Source organism: Festucalex cinctus, chromosome 12 (assembly GCF_051991245.1).
Source record: "Festucalex cinctus isolate MCC-2025b chromosome 12, RoL_Fcin_1.0, whole genome shotgun sequence".
NCBI classification, from domain to species: domain Eukaryota; kingdom Metazoa; phylum Chordata; class Actinopteri; order Syngnathiformes; family Syngnathidae; genus Festucalex; species Festucalex cinctus.
In genome coordinates, this window is record NC_135422.1 from 13,844,283 (window position 1) to 13,862,754 (window position 18,472).

At 38.6% G+C, this 18,472-nt stretch overlaps 2 protein-coding genes across 2 annotated transcripts; one reads left to right on the forward strand and one right to left on the reverse strand.

The window, feature by feature from the left end:
* Positions 1-1,654: 1,654 nt before the first annotated feature.
* Positions 1,655-8,619, forward strand: arg2 (arginase 2). The gene is made up of 8 exons (XM_077538554.1): positions 1,655-2,040; positions 2,134-2,206; positions 5,688-5,862; positions 5,936-6,095; positions 6,181-6,275; positions 6,343-6,447; positions 6,515-6,651; positions 7,854-8,619. Exons 1-8 carry the CDS (start codon positions 1,927-1,929, stop codon positions 8,048-8,050), a joined length of 1,056 nt encoding a protein of 351 aa, XP_077394680.1. The 5' UTR covers positions 1,655-1,926; the 3' UTR covers positions 8,051-8,619.
* A 589-nt stretch (positions 8,620-9,208) lies between these two features.
* Positions 9,209-18,427, reverse strand: vti1b (vesicle transport through interaction with t-SNAREs 1B). The gene is made up of 6 exons (XM_077538555.1): positions 17,351-18,427; positions 17,209-17,267; positions 15,470-15,649; positions 12,932-13,105; positions 11,332-11,393; positions 9,209-10,298 (listed from the first exon to the last, which is right to left on the reverse strand). Exons 1-6 carry the CDS (start codon positions 17,445-17,447, stop codon positions 10,205-10,207), a joined length of 666 nt encoding a protein of 221 aa, XP_077394681.1. The 5' UTR covers positions 17,448-18,427; the 3' UTR covers positions 9,209-10,204.
* Positions 18,428-18,472: the final 45 nt, after the last annotated feature.

Here is an 18,472-nt window from a genome sequence, read left to right on the forward strand (position 1 = left end):
CTACTAGGGAGCAGTGATGCTCTCACAGTCGTCTCGCAGGCGGAAGTCCGAAACCTTTTACTGAAATAAGTTAGCACGGTGGCTGAGGTTATAAACAAACAGAAAAGGAGATACAATTTTAGATATGTATATATAAATATATAAATTATTCTTCTTTTTTTTTTTTTACATACATTTACAAGAGTTTTTTTTTTTAATTTATATAAACAAAACAAAAAAAACGTACAGTTGAAGAAACCGACAATATACGAAATATGTAACTTTAATAATCTAGTATTTCATTATTTTTTTTTAAATTGAGTACTTAAAATATGTCATGAACATGTAACAAAAAGAAATAGGAAAAAAGGGCACTGAATCAGAAAAATAGTACTGTATAATACTGCACTTTATTAAACTTGTAGTAATGGCATAATTAAGTACAATGTAAAGAAACTTTATTACAGTTTTGTTTTTTTGCTTCAATTCAGTAAACATTGTGCTGCTCCTTCTGGTCGGTGCACATCTTGGCCACCTGGGGGCAGTATAATACAGACATACAGATACAATATACAGTGCATGGAGACGCTCACTCCTCAGTAAGCAGAAGTAATTGTCGTTTTATGCAGAAGACATTTATTATCTGTATATGTGTTTGTTGTGAAGTGAGTTCAGTTGAGTTCACTGCTACCAAGAGCATAACTTTATCTCACTTTAGAGGACCTTCCCCTCTAAAAGGGCCTCATGTTCTGGCATGTCTGCATGCATGCTGTTGCTGTAACAAAAATGACGTGTACGTTTGGTATGTGAATATATTATTATTATTATTATTATTATTATTATTTTAAAGGCCAGTCTTCAAAGTGTACATTCATTCATCGTTGTCTAATCCACAGTTCACGTTCATGTTGTGACATGTATGCTTATTCACACTTATTAGGGGGACTAATATGTAACATGGGGTACATGTATATGTTTTTACTTTTTCATACTCCTTTTTGAATATTTGTATTAAGAAAAATACCAATGTATAATATTATGCTTTATAAAAACATACAGTAATGACAATTATGAGTCAATATGTGTAGGAATTCAATGTGAGCTTTAGCACGTAAGTGCCTCAACATTATATATATATATATATTTCTGATGTCAAATATTTGTTTTGGCTAAATAACGGTTGTCATATAGGCCCTCAGTGGGAAAATCGGATAGCACCCAAGTTATAAATAATCAGTCAGTGAAGGGATAGCACCTTCACAGCGCATGGATAATAACTAGTGGTGGAAAAAAATATTTTCCTGTGTAACTCGACATAATATAATGTAAACATTATGCTGCTGTGGTTGTCTGTGGCTGTGTGCGAGATAGAGCAGCGCGAATCAACAGGTGAGGTGTTTGCGTGTTTTATGTTCATGTGATCCTCTGTTTTCGACCAGCACGTTAAGCTGCGTTCGAAACGGATGTCACAATGTAAACAATCCAATCAATCCACGCTCGGTTGCGTCCGTCCGTGGAAATTTCCACTCTAATCTCCACTCTCACGCAGTTTCCTCCCCTTCAGCTTCCGAACAGACCACGCCCACAACCCCAACCCTCGTAATTTGCCGCGTCTCATTGGCTGACGTGAAGGTGTGTCACGGGCTGACGTCACGGCAGTGGAACGCGCACAGCATATGGACATAAGTAACGGCAGCGGGCACATTTTACGACGCACGACCGTGAAGCATCCAGCAAATGCGATTGAACAAAACAAATAATTCAGGACGGCCCTGAATTTCTCCCGCCTGTTCATCTCATGAATATTAAGTAGCTGGTGGAGGCTTCCTTCATACCGGAACTTGTGACGGGACGGGGCACGTTTGACGTCCAAACAAGAAGCAACATCCCGCCGGTATTTCGTCAGACAGACTGCGGTGACTCAGTCAAAGAGAGGCGAGGAGAATCATGGCTCTCAGAGGACATCTGCTAAGACTTGCCCGCACTCGGACGCTCGCAGGCGGCCAACCTAGCCGAGCCCAGTCGGTGGCCGTGCTTGGGGCGCCTTTTTCACGAGGGCAGGTAAAAAAACGATCAATTTGATATTTTGAAGACATCAAAGCAAACACTGTGTTACATTTATTAATATTTGTTAATATGCTTTATTTTGTCCAGAGAAGGAGAGGCGTGGAACACGGGCCTAAAGTCATCAGGGATGCGGGGCTCATCGAGCGGCTCTCCGGTTTAGGTGAAACACCGGCGTTACGTAACCAGATTTGAAACGTTACCTCACCGCGGTATTTATACACACGCGTATATATTTTCCGCGTACAGGCCGTCAGGACTGTCGCTCTCTTTACAATATATAATTTCGGCTAGATTGTAATTCGCTTTAATTTTAAATAAACTGCAATGGCGTCTCATCCGCACGTGTTTGCTCTGCGCATGCTCAGAAACTGCAGACAATGAAAGTGCACACTTCTTCCTATTCCGCAGTCTGCAAGAGGACAATGTGTGCATTTTTTTCCGTTGAAACTTCAGCTAATTAAATGCATACATCCTACTGTATATATAATACATACTGTATGTATAATACATCCCACTCACGCGTCGTAAAGGGGATTTATGGCTTGGGGCCCAAAAAAAGCATTTAACAGCTATGGATATGCGGTAGAGAAAAATTAATTGTTCTCTGTAATTCAGTGATGCCTAGTCCAAAAAGACAATATCAGATATCCGTAACTTGTTCATATCCAGTTAGAAATTACAAAATTTGCCAAATCCCATTGAGTTGAGAATTTGAAAACTACCCATGCTGATGCAACCAATGTTTTGTAATGTTTTGCATCAGTGTAGAAAATCCAGATATCCAGCTAGTGGTTTGGAAAACCCAAAACATTTTTTTTCATTGTGTAATAACTAGTGAAGGAACTTCAAATATTCCCTGTTTCTTATAAACAGTCAATCTCTATAGGGCAAAAAGCAACTTAGTAGTATCGTAGTAATATGCTTGTAAGTTAACTGTTAAATTGAGTATGGTCGAATCATATGCTTGCAGGCCTTGTGGTACTTTAGATTTGAGTTATGTAATACAGAACAAGCAAGTGCGGTTGCTATAATTACCCTCAAAATGGAATGTGGCTGGCTAAAGGCCATACTCGACTCTCGTGTGTACGTGCTTGCACTGTTCATCCGCCAACATTAAGGTTGTGGTTTTGATCCTCAGCCCTTGTAACGCTGTCGAAGTGTCCATGAGCAAGATACTGAACTCCTAGTTGCTCAGGTGAATGATGACACCGTGTTAAAGTGCTTTGAGTGCCTTGTAGTATAAAAGCGCCATATACTAGTGAAAGCCCATGTAATTTTTCTAAAGATTTTGTTTGCTAATATATTAACTCATTAGCTCCCAAAAACGTATAAATACGTCATATTTTAAATGTTTTAAGTGTCCCAAAGACGTATTTATGCGTTTTTTTGTTGTTTTTTTATGCCAGAGCATAGAGAAGGCTTTTATGCAGTCTCTCAACTGCAGAAAATGGTTGAGTGGCAGCAGAGTATAAGAGATCAACCAGGCCATGTTAAAACTCCCACAGTTGTCCCACAGTTCTAAGCAGAATTGTGAAAAACGATGAAACTTAGCCATTTTCTTTTGCTAATTGCTGCACAGTGGAAACGGATAGGAATATACTTTTTTTCCCTGATAATAGAAGAGACTCTAATCTCTCTTTTGGTATGTTCCATATTTTTATAGCTATAGAACATAATATTTCACGGGCCTTGAAAAATCAATCAAAATCCAGGAAAACACTTAGGTGAAAATGGTTGGGAGTGAATGAGTTAATAAGAGGTAGCGAATAGAGAGTATAATAGAAAATTTTGCAACTGATTGGGCATCTACAGGTTAGTTTTTTCTAGTGGTCCATTAGTTATTGTTTATAATTGTACAAGCATATAGATGTGTTATGTTCAATACTTTATTCAACTCGTTTCCAAGGCAATGCTTGAAATGTTTATCATTTGTTTGCGTAACATCATCTCTGCAGATGCCACATTTTTTTCTCTATGTGGCACATCGCGATGGTCTCAGTGATAATGTCGCAGCTAACTCGTGGCGCACCATTTATCGAGGGCGCGGTGTCCATTAAAAACTCTCAGGGCCACCGCGTCAGCACTATTTACAATGGCAACCTTGTGTATTAAAAGGAACACTTGAGAATTGTCCTTCACCGTTTATTCCTGTCGTGTCTACAAAAAAAGCATTACCTCGACATCCGTCAGGTCGGAGAATGCGCTGCTTTGACATTCACCGCAAGATGCTTTCGACTGAAATCCAAGATGGAGAGTGGGTCAGTGGTGCTGCGTAAGAAATGCTGGCACAGAATGACTCATCAGAATGGAAGCTACGCATGTAGATGTTGCATCAATGGGTTTATGGCATCGGTGCACTGAAAAGGGCTGGAAGAATACGATTGTTTAGTATACGTGGTTCAAATTTGGTCACAATTGTACAGAATCTCTAGTTGCTGGCTACTAACCAAAATGGCAGACGGGTATGTATTTTGACTCATTCACCTACTGAGGCAAAATTGGGGGCTCAGTGGCTTGCTCAAGGACACTTCGACATGGTCACAAGGGATTGAACTCACAAACTGCGGGGTGGGAGACGACCACTCTACTACCTGAGCCATGCCGCACCATATGTTGGCCATGGTGAGCAATATCATGTTAAGGATTTGGGAGTAGAGTTAAATTTAGAGGGTGAAATCAAACCAAAAATAACACCCAAGAAAAAAAAAATGTTATTTTTTAGGCAAGACTGAGATTTTTGTTGTTTTTGTGGATACTTACCAAATTTGATATAAACTAAAACGGGCTTCAGGATCTAAATTCTCAAAAATTTGTAATACCGAAACCAAATGAAAAAAAAAATCCCCAGGATAAATATCTGAAAAAAATTGGTGGGTACGTTAAATACCTCAAAATAAAATGGAGCATATGTGACATAATGCCTAAAAGCTAGATGGAAGTGAAAGTAGTATCATTTAGTTAAGTTAGAGCCTTGCTAATAGAAAAACAGCTTAGGCACACCATTTTGTGGCTTCAATTACTTTTTTTTTGTTTAGTGGCAATTATTCACTGTATATTATTAGGCTGTCTCGGAAGAACTTTTAAAGTGGAAGTCAACCTTAATCATTTGACAATAATATGTTATATGTGACCTCACTAGTCTAAACATGACATTCTGATCAATATTACGTTTGTGGAATATCGAGCTATTTGTCTCCATCTCGTGCGGCGGCCATTTTGCCACTTGCTGTCGACTGAAGATGACATCAAGGTTGCTCAGGGCAACAACCAATCACAGCTCACCTGTTTTCTGTAGCTCAGCTGTGATTAATGGTTACCTAAGCAACCTACCAGTGATGTCATCTTCAGTTGACAGCAAATGTAAAAAATGGCTGCCCCCTGAGATGGATTAAAAACGACTGGATTTTACTGCTCAACTCATATTCCACTAACGCAATATGAACCAAAATACCATATTTAGACGAGTGGGGCTGCATAGAACATAATATTATTGTCAAAAAAATATATATAAAAATTGGGGTTGACTTCCCCTTTTAGTGGAAATAATGAATCCGTGTGGCATGTTTGTCCTTCCATGTAACTTGCACTGGAAACATGGTGGAAGGCGACCTAATTCACATCCGTTTTTCCCTTGGTCTCAGATTACGCCGTGCACGACTTTGGTGACCTCAACTTCCACTACCCGGAGATGGACGAGCCCTACATGAACGTGAAGTTCCCTCGCACAGTGGGCGCCGCTACAAAGAAGCTTTCGGGCGCTGTGAGTAGAGCGGTGGGCGCCGGCCACACCCTGGTCATGCTAGGCGGAGACCACAGGTAACCCACCAAAAACTACTTAGGTGTCCTCCAGCTACCGTGTTTTATAAGTCACTTTGTTTTCCCCGCAAAGCCTTGGTATTGGATCCGTGGCGGGCCACGCCCAACAGTGTCCTGACCTGTGCGTCATCTGGGTTGACGCTCACGCCGACGTGAACACGCCCGTGACGTCGCCGTCGGGGAACCTCCACGGACAGCCGGTGGCATTCATGCTCAAAGAGCTGCAAGACAAGGTATGACGCAGTCAAGAATTTAGATTAAGATGACTCATCTAAGACCGTCCCAAGTCAACTTCACCTGTTTCGACATGTCTACAAGGTGCCGGATCTCCCGGGGTTCTCTTGGGTGAAGCCGTTCCTTTCCTGCAGGGACCTGGTGTACATCGGACTTCGGGATGTGGACCCCGGCGAGTAGTAAGTATTGGTTGATAACAGCTTGACTTTACCCTGTGTTGTTTGTGACATTTTGTGCGCTACACAGCCACATCCTCAAGAACTTGGGGATCCAGTACTTCACAATGAGAGACATCGACAGACTCGGCATCCAGAGGGTCACGGAAGTCGCTCTCGATCATGTGCTGGCAAGGTAACACTCACACTTAAATAATCCATCCAAGTTGGTTCTTTAAAACTCTTCTCACCTTCCCCAACAGAAAACAAAGGCCCATCCACTTGAGTTTCGACATTGACGCATTCGACCCGTCTCTGGCACCTGCGACGGGAACGGCGGTGAACGGAGGGTTAACCTACAGGGAGGGCATCTACATCACAGAGGAAGTTCACAACACAGGTGTGTACGTATACTTATCAATACCCCTCACGTATGATCAGCAACTCTGGGTCATTCTGTATGTAATGGACGAGATCAGGATACACGTGTGTCTGGACTCATTCAAGCGTATCAGACTCAGAGCAGCCAGAATAAGTTGAGGTATCTTTGGCCATCTCTGGAAATGGATGTTTTCACTCCCTACTTTAGTAGCAGTACTTAACTAGTGATGGACTTATGGTAATTTTCTGCCTCTCTTCTTCTTTTGGACATTTTATGGCTATTTATTTTTTGATATTAATTTTCAAATTACCTTTTTTTTTAATGAATTTTGTGGACATTTAAATGGTAATTTTCAGGATTTCTTCTTTTTTTGGACATTTTATGGCATTTGTATTAATTTATTTGAGCAATTTTGTGGACATTAAAGTTATTTTCATCATTTCTTTTGTTTGTTTGGACATTTTATGGTTATTTTTGAACATTTTATTTCCTGCCTTTTATTAAATTAATATTCTGACTTTTTGGTGGCAATTTTCTGTGCACCTGTGGTAATTTTCGGGATTTCTTCTTTTGATTTTGGATATTTTATAGTTACTTTTTAAAGGTTTTGTGGCTTTTTTTTTTTTTTTAATCAATTTTCTGACTTTTTTTTGGGGCAATTACAAAGACATTTTACAGTAATTTTCTGCCTTTTGATTTTGGACATTTTATGGTTACTTTTTGAACGTTTTCTTTTCTTTTTTTATTATTCGGTCTTCTAACATTTTTGACAATTTCATGTACATTTTATGATAAGTTATTGCTTTTCGTCTTCCTTTTCAGAGATTTTAAAGTCATTTTTTGGCATTTTTAGATAAGTTTTATTTTTTTTTCATCCATCTCGTCTCTTTTCTGAAAACTTAAAAATTTGGACTGACATTAAAAAACCCCATTTAATTTATTTATTGAAATCAATTAATCTGAAGAATATTTTTAGCTGAAACAAAAAATAAATGTAAAAAATATATATTTTTTTAGAGAAGGGCAGACAGGACCAGCTGAGGTGGCACAGGGATGAAGAGGGATATAAGTAATGTCTGATAACTAACATGAGAATGCAGCGGTTTTCTTTTCTGAGTAGAAAAAGAGAAAAGTCAGGGCATATCAAACACTTTGCACTTGAGGGACAGGGCTGACATCCTAGCACCCAAATTTCCTAACTTGTGGTTGTCAACGCGCAGGTCTGCTGTCGGTCATGGACTTGGTGGAAGTGAATCCAATGGTGGGGACGACCCGGGCAGCCGTGGAGGCCACCGCCTCGCTGGCCGTCGACGTCATTGCGTCATCCCTGGGGCAGACGAGAGAGGGCGCCCACGGGGTCATTGACGAGATCCCCTCAACAAAGGAAGACGACGACACAGAACAACTTTGCCTTTGAGAGGTCAAAGCAAACAGCCGCAGACTTTTTTTCCACCACCCCTCAAGCATTCCAGTGTTGCGTCAAAGACTACAAAAAAAAAAAAAAAAAAAACTCCAAAATAGCTGGCGTGTTCTATTTTTTTTTGGTCCACTTTGTTCTTTGTGCTGTATTTCACTGTGAAAAGTATTTGTCTTTTGTCTTGAAAGGTTTGCCATGTAAAGCTTAGACAGCAAAGCCGGGTAATTTATTTTGCTATTTTATGTAAGAAGGTATAGATGCCTGCTATTTATTTTTTGTTTGGTTTACAAGCAAAGGAGCCTGCCTCAAAGGTCTGATTAGAACCAAAAGTGTTTTTGTTTCCGTGGTTAGAAATAGAAATTCAATTAAGTATGCACTTTTGGACCAGCTGTGGTCACTGGTTACTGTACTTTCCTGATGGTTTATTTTTATCATTTACAAATGCATGTGTGGGTACAACTATTAACAAGTTTGAATTCAAAGGCTTTAAGCTACAATTTCATATTGCACGATAACCACTAAACTGACAGGCATTTGCGTTCTTGTATTAAAGAGTTTATTTTCTGGTCTTCCATCTGAATGATTTGTTGTCTGCAGGGTGCCATGTTTTGGGCGTGTCAAGGCCAGTTTTCCCTCCAAGGTTCAATATTAGAACCATCACTTTTTAAAAATAGAAAGATATTCATCACAAAGCTTGAGCATGTTATTAACAAGAGTTTCGCAAGGCTGATTTTGAAACAACTTCCACAAAATTCATCCTTAACTCATTCACTCGCAGCCATTTTCACTGAAGCAACCCCTTTCACTCCCGGCTGATTTACTGGATTTTGACTGATTTTGCAAGGCCCACAGAATATTGTGTTCTATTGCTAGAAAAACATGGAACCTACCAAAAGAAAGATTAGAGTCTCTTTTTTCATCAGTTTGTATCTGTAGCAATTAGCATTAGAATATAGCTAGGTTTCATCATGATTCACAAATCTGCTTAGAATTGTGGGGAAACAGCTTTTTGCAACATGGCCCTGTTTGATTTCTTATACTCTGCTGCCACCAGCTGGCCGTTTTTGTAACAACCACCATTGCTTCAAACATTCTCTTCGGTTCAGAGGCTGCCTTGTGTATGTTCGAGCATACAAAAACATAGAAAATGTATAAATATGGAGCATGGTAATATTTAAACTAGCACGTATTTATACGTTTTTTTGGAGCAAATGACTTAAGGTTAAAAAAAAAAATACATACATTCATCAACAAATTATAGTTTAAAGATATCTGCAATGTTCAACCTAAGAACCACCACGTCACAAAAAAAATGTTATACATTCAACAAAAGAGAAAACAGGTACTTGGTTGGAAGATTAGTTATTTTGGGAAACAATAACATTTCACAGTAATCTGATTGAATAATTCCACAGGGGGAAAAAACAAAACAAAACAACAACAACTCTGCCAACCATTTCTGGTTAGGTACGTGTGTTCGCTCTTGCAAGAAGCTCAGTTGGGCTGCGCACTTCCAAATACCAGTTTGGCTTCATACCTAGAAGGTAGCCATACCAATGCCAAACCCATACGTTTGGCCCCAGTGTCGCGTGAGCTTCAAAAGACAACGGCTCTAGCTCGGAACTGGAACTAGCGCAGTGTGAAAGGGATAACTAGAGAGATCAGTGCAGTGAAAATAAATGGCAAAACTTTTTGTTTACCAAAAAAAAAGAAAAAGAAAAAAAAAGCTGATAAAGATTAGCCAATGCTAAGGAGATCGTTAGCATGGACACGTTAAAAAAAAAAAAAAAAAAAAATCTGTACAGTGATCAAAGTGTAATAAGTAACCTGAGCAATAAAAAGCAAAGTTAAGACAGACATTGTGCTATCTTTTTATAGTGACTATTGCTAAATGAAGTACCTCATTTTAACACACTTGTCATGTTCTGAGTCCAGTACTGCCTTCAAATGAACATCCTCTCTGGTCCACAGACGCCCACATCTTCCTTTCAGGAGGATTTCTCTGCATTAAGAGTCTGATCAAATCGTGCACATATGATTCTGTGGTTCATGTGGTGAGTAAATCCTCATCTAAAAGCTGAAACTTCGGGAACACGTTGGACCCCCATGGATCCGAAAGCAGGTTCCGGACTTCAAGGTTTGTTTTCACCACCCTCATCGGTGAAAGAACTTGAGGTAAACGACAGCACCCAGAATGGCCAGTTCCATGAGAATGATGACGGCGAGCAGCAGCTTGTTTGTCATGAGCCTGACGGGGAAGTCAGCAAGATGTCAAGATAATAATATTTGGGTCACTGAACATAACAGCGGAATGTCAGAAATCGAGCGCTCTAGCCGGAACTGGTCTGAAATGTTCTGGGTTTACCATACAGTGCTTAACGTTTCTTTATATTTATAGTTATGCTCATAAGTTTACACACCCAAGCAGAATTTATGAAATATTGCCTTTTTTTCTTTTCTTTTTTTCTCCATGATCACCACACATTATTTAGATCTATGAGCACAATTGTATATATAGACAATTAATAGGGGTGTTAAAAAAAATCGATTCGGCAATATATCGCGATACTACATCGCGCAATTCTCGAATCGATTCAATAGGCGGCTGAATCGATTTTGTTTTTGTTTTTTTTTGTTTTTTTTAAAAGAGCCCAGAATTGTTCATTCGGTAGTCTTACCGATTCAACGTCTTGTCATCATTGCCTTTTTTTTTTGTGTGTGTGTGTGTGTGTGTGTATCGATTTTTAAACTTCCATTTTTAATGGAAAAATATTCAACAAAACGTCTGACTTCGGGTTAGGATTCACACCTTGAGCACGGAAGAATGTTATATGAACGGAACATTAAGCCTTAATATTTTATTTTAATGCTGTTCAAACATGAAACAGATTACAACCTCTATAAGACTGAAATTTCAGATAAATAAATAATACATTTTCATATAAATCTTACACTCTACAAGCTTACTGATTAGTATTTTCTAAATTTGAATGAAAAAAAATCGCAACAATCGACTTATAAATTCGTATCGGGATTAATCGGTATCGAATCGAATCGTGACCTGTGAATCGTGATACGAATCGAATCGTCAGGTACTAGGCAATTCACACCCCTAACAATTAAACCATCACTTTGGAGTTAACTACAGGTTTAAGGAAATCAAATCTAAGGCTTTTTAGAGACTCAATTAAGAATGAATTCAAGTGATCTGTCCTAAAAAGCCATTGCGCTCAACTTGGGAGGTTCCACTGTGACCACATCAACTCTGAGCTCACACTTACCGTCGAGACATAGAACGAAGGATTTTCCGCGAGCGACTCAGGTTCTCTCCCGTATTTACCAACTGCAAAGAAAAAAAAACAAACATACTCTGATCAGAAATGGAATTCAAAGTGTCTCGTGCTCTCTTGACACATCTAATCTGTAAAGAAACACAGAGCATCTCAGTATCTGCCAGCGGACATGGTGGCTTGCGGCATGCTTTTGGCAGTATTTGTTCAAGGATAAGTCACCCTCAAACATTTGCCCGCAAGTGGCAAAATGGCCATCTTCTGCTGTTGGATTTTGCTGCTTAACTCATAATCCACTAACAATATTAACTAAGATATTGTATTTAGACTAATGGGGCTGCATAGAACATATTATTGTCAAGATTATTTTTTTTTTGTTAACTCCCGTTTTAATTCCATCTATCAGTTCAGCATGAATAAAATAAAATAAAATAAAATAGTAGCTGGGTGCAAACAATCTACTGCAGCTTTTCACTCATTCACTCGCAGCCATTTTCACTGAGGCAAACCCCTTCAATCCTGGCTGTTTTACTGGATTTTGATTGATTTTGCAAGGCCCACAGAATATTATGTTCTATTGCTATAAAAACATGGAACCTACCAAAAGCAAGATTTGAATCTTTTCTTTCATCAGGGAAAAAAAGTATATTTCTATCCGTTTCAGTTTTGCAGCAATTAGAATTAGAATATAGCTAGGTTTCATCATTATTCACAAATCTGTTTAAAACTATGGGGAAAACAGCTTGTTTCAACATGACCCTGGTTGATCTCTTATACTCTGCTGCCAACTGCTGGCCGTTTTTGTAATAACTACCATTGCTTCAACTGTTCTCGTCAGTTCAGAGGCTGCATCAAAGCCTTCCGTATGCGCCATCTAAGTATAAATACGTCTTTGGGACACTCGTAAATTTAAAATAGAACATATTTATATGTTTTTGGGGGCAAATGAGTTAATGACTCAAATTCCTTTTTTCTTTAAGACTTTTTTTTTTTTTTTCTTCCCACCCCTAGATGTTGAACTGGTGCACATCCCTAAAAACAATACTTGGTGTTGTACTTTCCTTAAAGGGATACTTGACTCATTGAGCTATTTTCAGCAGTAAAAAGTTAATATTTTGTCTATAATTAATGTGGTAACTTAATTATTTTTCATGTACAATTAATACCTTTAAAGCGTAATTTTTTCTACTTGCTGTCGACTGATGATGACATCACCTGTGCTGAGGAAGAAGGTAACGACCAATCATGGCTCAGTTTGCTGACCAAACCCAGAAAACAGGTGAACCATGTCATGATTGGTCGTTACCTACTTCCTCAGCACACATGATGTCATCATCAGTCGACAACAAGTAGAAAAATTACATTTTAAAAGGTATTAATTGTACATAAAAAATAATGAAGTTATCAAATTCATTATGGACAAATTATGAACTTTCCACTGCTGAACATTGTTCAATAACTCAAGTTTCCCTTTAAAAGAAAAAATTTAAGATGTCATGTATTACAACTACTGTTACTGTTTCAATTGAATTTTTTTTTGCAGAATTTACTTCAAGCATTCCCCAATTTCCGCATTGCAGACTCCACTCACTCTGTCCCTGGTCCGATCCAGCTGCTCCCGCTGCCCGCCGAGCTCCTCGATGATGTCGGTGCCGATGTGCTCCGTCTCGGCGGCGAGGCGCTGGCTTCGTTCGATGCTCTGGCTGGCGTTGTTCAGCGACTCGGTGCCCTGCAGGAGCAAGGCCCGCTGCGACTGCACACGTGTCTGGACAAAGGGAGCCGAAGAACCAGTTGGAAGTCATTTTGATCATGAGCCCCTCTTGCTGTGCGATCACAATCAACAAGGTGTCGATTGTCAGATACATTTTCATGATTCTGTGTTGCGGGTGTGTTGAAAGGGATTTTCCTCCCCAATCTACTAGGAAAACGATCGTGGTCATCAATTGTAAATGTTAAGTCAACCCACTTATATATAGTTTACAGTTTACATCTGAGAAATCCTTTTTTTGGAGGTCAGCGAATGCATCTCATCCACAGCCAAAACTGTTTTTAAAGATGGTGTAGTCTACTTTGGCGCAACAAATATATCACGTGTATTCCCTCAGATTAATATTTGTATGTTAGTTGCAAAAAGTGAGTTTAATTACTGTACTTGGAAATGTTTGTGTAAAGTACATGGGTGCAGCCGGGTATTTTTCAGTGGCAAGGTGACAGAACATTTCACTGTGGCGTTGCCAGAAGAGCGCGCACGTGTATGCACACATTTGCATGCATATTCATATTATGTAACAACCAGAGTTTCATTAAATAAAATGCGCACAAATCCAGAACCTTGCTCAACACACTCAATAATCAAGTCGAAATAAAAAGTTATGTTTTGCGGAGCTTTATTTATGAGATGATGCTTATTTTATTCGCACAGCCCTCCAGCTCCATTTTAAAGGCAGGTAACATCGACATACATGGCTGCCTGTCTACCGATATGTGGAAAACACCTGCGGCATGGCTCTTTCAGCGTGTGCGAGAGGGCGGAGGAAGATGTCTTTACGCACTGAACACTGAAGTGCTGGCTGGCCGTGCACTCCTCGTTGAGGAACATGACTCACTAATTGAGTGTCATATGCAACTGTTTTTTCTTACACCTGGCTAACAGGTGTTGTGCAAAAATACTTACCCCGTAAAAGAATTGTATCCGCAAGCGCGCACGCAGAGTGGCCACGCGAAAGCACTGCCTACCTACGCATGTTTTCAATAAACACATGAAGAACACACGTGTGGTTTTCGATTTTCAGTTTTAGAAACGTTTTGTAACAAGAGAAAATGTTTCTCACGGAGAAGCAGAAGACAAAGCAACAATCACTCCTGCCGTGGACTCAAGTTGTGTTCAATGAACAGGCACACAGTAGGAAATCACAGTTATGCATAGATAAAGTTCAGACGACTGTGACGCATTTTTAACACTTCCCTTAAAAAATAAACCGAGTGTGAATTATGTTGTTCCGAGCTTGTAGTATTTGATTACGCATTCGTCTAGTTGGGAGGGGAATGGAGAAGAGCAGAGACATGCATTGCACGCACACTCAAGCAATGTTACTTTGAGTTATTGGAGTTACACTGTATTACCAATATTTAAAACGGATGACATCAAATGCAGTCAAATACAGTACTTCAGGAATATGGCATGCAATAAAGCGCAGACAGTATAAACATACATATATACAGTATGTACATAAATTAACATGTATACAGCCCAATATTTTGAATAAAAAAAAAAAAATAATAATTTGAAGTTCTTTTTATTTAATATCGCTGCTTTTGCTGCTGTTTTAGATTTTTGTCGCGGTACCGTTTCAAGGTATTTTATGCAAGTATAGTATCGAAGTCAAAATTTTGGTATCGTGACAACATTATGTTACCGGTTCGGTCATTGTTGCCCAAAGTAAAAACAGGTGTTTGCAAATGTATTATTTTGATTAAACACAGAAGATAATCAATCTTCTTTCATGAAAGACTACATAAATCAGTGAACAATTACTGTTGAATGATATGTTGAAATCAGAGGATTTGGACAATTTTGAATAAAAAAAAAAAAATGGCTCAAAACGAGCACTAGATAGATTATTAAAATAGTTGTCGATTAATTTGATAATCGATTACTCGATTAATTTTGACAGCTGTAGTCTACCATCTCATGCACTGATTTGCGAGCTAACAGCCAATCAGTGATCACTTGTCACCACTGGCCGACACCATTTTGCACACTGCGATCGATGGCCTTCATTCAAATCATATCTAAAAACCACAATGGCACAAAAATTCCTTAAATCTTGTTGCTTTTGACTAATGTTGGTTCCTGCTTGTATTGACAAATGTGCTGGGAAATGTGCTAATTTTATTTCATGACACCATGAGTGTGGTTTGTATGATAAACAATGACTTTGCAGCCTTAATTATCCGCGGGCGTTCACTGTCTATGATTTTCAGAGTTGAATTGCTTCTCTGAGAAACAAACAACAACGTGGCCTACAACGACAATTGTTTTGACTACTTTTTAAATCAAGTTTTGTGACAGTCCGTCAAGACCAACATGCCAATCTGGCGTGTCCACATTCTTTCTCCCCACACTTACACTTTGTTGATTTTGTGATGAATAGATGCTGCCGTGACTCCCGTCCGACAGCGGCATGGTCGAGTTCTTGGCGTCCCGCTGCAGCTTGGCGAGGTCGCGCTGGTACAGACGCAGCTTGGTTCTCATGGTATTCCGGAAGGAGGGCGGAGCGTCACGCAGCTCCTCTTCCATGCCCTGCAGCTAAGGTGAAACGAGGACAGAGAAGTACATTATTTTTGCATGCCAATCGCCGAGGGGAGATAACGGCTCTAAAGGGGAGATAACTGCGGGGTTAGATAGCATTCCTGTGGTGTTCTGACAACAGATTTACAAGCCATGACACATCACTTCTTTTGAATTGTGATGTGCAAACTTGGGGCTGTTAACCTTCTTTCGGAACTGAATTTTCGTTATGAGCAACTAACTATGAGCCACTCAGTTCGACAAACTCACATAAAATTGGGTGGATGATGAGTATACAGTATGTCTATATTTAGACTAAACAGGACACAAAAATATTAACATTAACCTGTATTACAATAATATCAAATTTATTATACATATGTTTTGGTCTTGACCTTATTGAAGATAAGCGGTACAGAAAATGGATGGATGGATTTACATGATTATTTTTTTTTTTCCTGTCTTATAGTTAGGGTTAAAATAAAAGGTAAACGAACCTTGAATTAATATGAAAGACAGTTTATGTCAATTAGTCTGGCAGTTTTTCAAGTGTTCACTACAAGAACAAAATTCTGCCAAACAGGTGTGGCGTAAAAATAATGCCAACAAACCTGTGGCTTTATCACGTCAACTTATATATATCGTATTACATATTGATCTGTTATGAAATGAAGCAATTTGTCCCCCTTCCTTTCCAAACTGTAGCCTTTGCGATTTGAAATTTGCATTCTACTATACTTGCAATGTTAAATTTGATTGATTGTTCCGCCATCTGAAAACTCATCACTATTTGCAAGATAATGTATCCTGCTAAAAATTGATGCATTTAAAGTCTCCAACAAAAGGCACCCAAATATCACTCAGCGGCACCCAGTTTCACCGATTAAGCGTAGTTGACTGGACTCATCCAAGGTCACAAGATGCACAAAAAAAACAAAAGTCTCTGACGCATGTCCAGATAATGAACAGAAAGTGGGCCATTATGGTTAGAATTAGAAGTAGGCTAGAAAGAGGAGGGGGGTGTCAGTGACAACCCAAGTTTGAAGTGGACACTTTGGGAGAATTCCATGGCTTGTACTTGTCAGGTGATATAGCCTGACAGGTAGTTAAAAAATTAAGCCCACAAGGGGAAGGAAGAGGGGGAGAAAAAAAAAAAAAAAAAAAAACGAGCTATAAAATCAACGTCTTTAGTGATCTTTATCCAAAATGATAAGAGGCCAAATGACGAAACAGAAGACCAAGAATAATATATATTTTTTCAATACAAAATGACAAATTAAATATTTTTCCAAAAACAGTAACAATTGATGGGGGAACAATAACAATTAACTTTTTGTTGTTATTGGGAAAAAACAAACAAACAGCCAAAACAAAACCCTATTATCAATAGTCCATTTTTCAAAAATATTTGTGTGTAAATAAATGTCCTCCAATTCAGGAATGAACCAATTATTTTGCAGTGGTGTCCGGTAAATTTCACAATACATTTTCAAATATATTGATGTTTTTCTCTCTTTTTGCTACAAACATGATGGCTTGTTAGCTAACGTTTCCAAAAACAAATCAGGGTGGCTCACAATTTCCTCCGCTTCCCCTTTCCTCTCCTCGAAGGCCCTCAACAAGCTCTTTTTCTCCTCTGCGGGGAAACAAAAACACAAAGATTGTCAATATTGCCAATGTGTTGTTGAGATAGAGAAGTCTACATTTGTTGTTTTATACCTCCATGACTTCTCAACAGCCTCTCCGGCATTAGCTTTAGCTCCTCGTATAGAGACCTGTAGATTTCGTGCAACTTCTCAAACTCCTCCGACGACATCGTGATTGACCTTAGACTCAATTATCTCTTTTTGGGGGTTTAATAAGGATTCGAAGGAGCCAAATAAAGAAGTTGGGTCAAGCGGTGACAAGAAAAATTATTTCCGCATGATGGTCCTCATGATCGAGTGGTGGGAAAAAAAGAATCCTCCAGATTAAAAATCAAACAAAGTGACTTGAAATGCCTTTTAAAAATGAAAATGATACGTTTTGTATACATTTAGGGTTTCGTATGTTTAATAATACTTGAAACATATTCTCTATTTTAGTCCAGCGTCAAAATTAGGGAACTAAAGACTATTATATGCAGGCGCATTTTGGACAACCATTAGTAGTGTTTTGTGGGTAATGTAGTACCAAGTAGTGACTGTCGTGTTAAAACGGGCTACATTACATTCATCATATGTCCGTGTGTATTAAACACCTGTATACATTTATGGCCATATTTAAAACAAAACATGACTTACCTTGTTATGCCTGTTCATATAATCTTATTTTGCCCACAGTGATGATGATGTAAAAATGTGTCATTAAATCACAGCAAGTTAAATTGGAAGTTTAGTAGAAATTAGAATAAAGTTGGAAAATCTCCTTTGAAAATTAGAGATGTTATTTTCCTAATTAACGACTTTTATGGTTTAGTTTTATAATTGTTAATTTAATATTAATCCTTTGTAGAATAAATCAGCAATTTAGCAACATAAACATAATAAAATTCCTTTTACATTTTCAGTGTGCCACTAATACTGTCGTAGAATAAAGTGTTACTTCATATATTTTTATTCCCGCTGTAATTTTCCATGTCCATAATAGTCCTAATCCTCTTCACAATAAAGTCGTAATCTTTTGATACGTGGGGTCCCTCTAGTGGTACGCAAGAGAATCACTGACTAAATTGTAAATGTTCAAATACACGAGGGTCTTATTTTTTAATTCAATACAGTACATTTGAGTATAGCTCAGTTGTATTATACTTTAAAGTATGATATATATATATATATATATATATATATATATATATATATA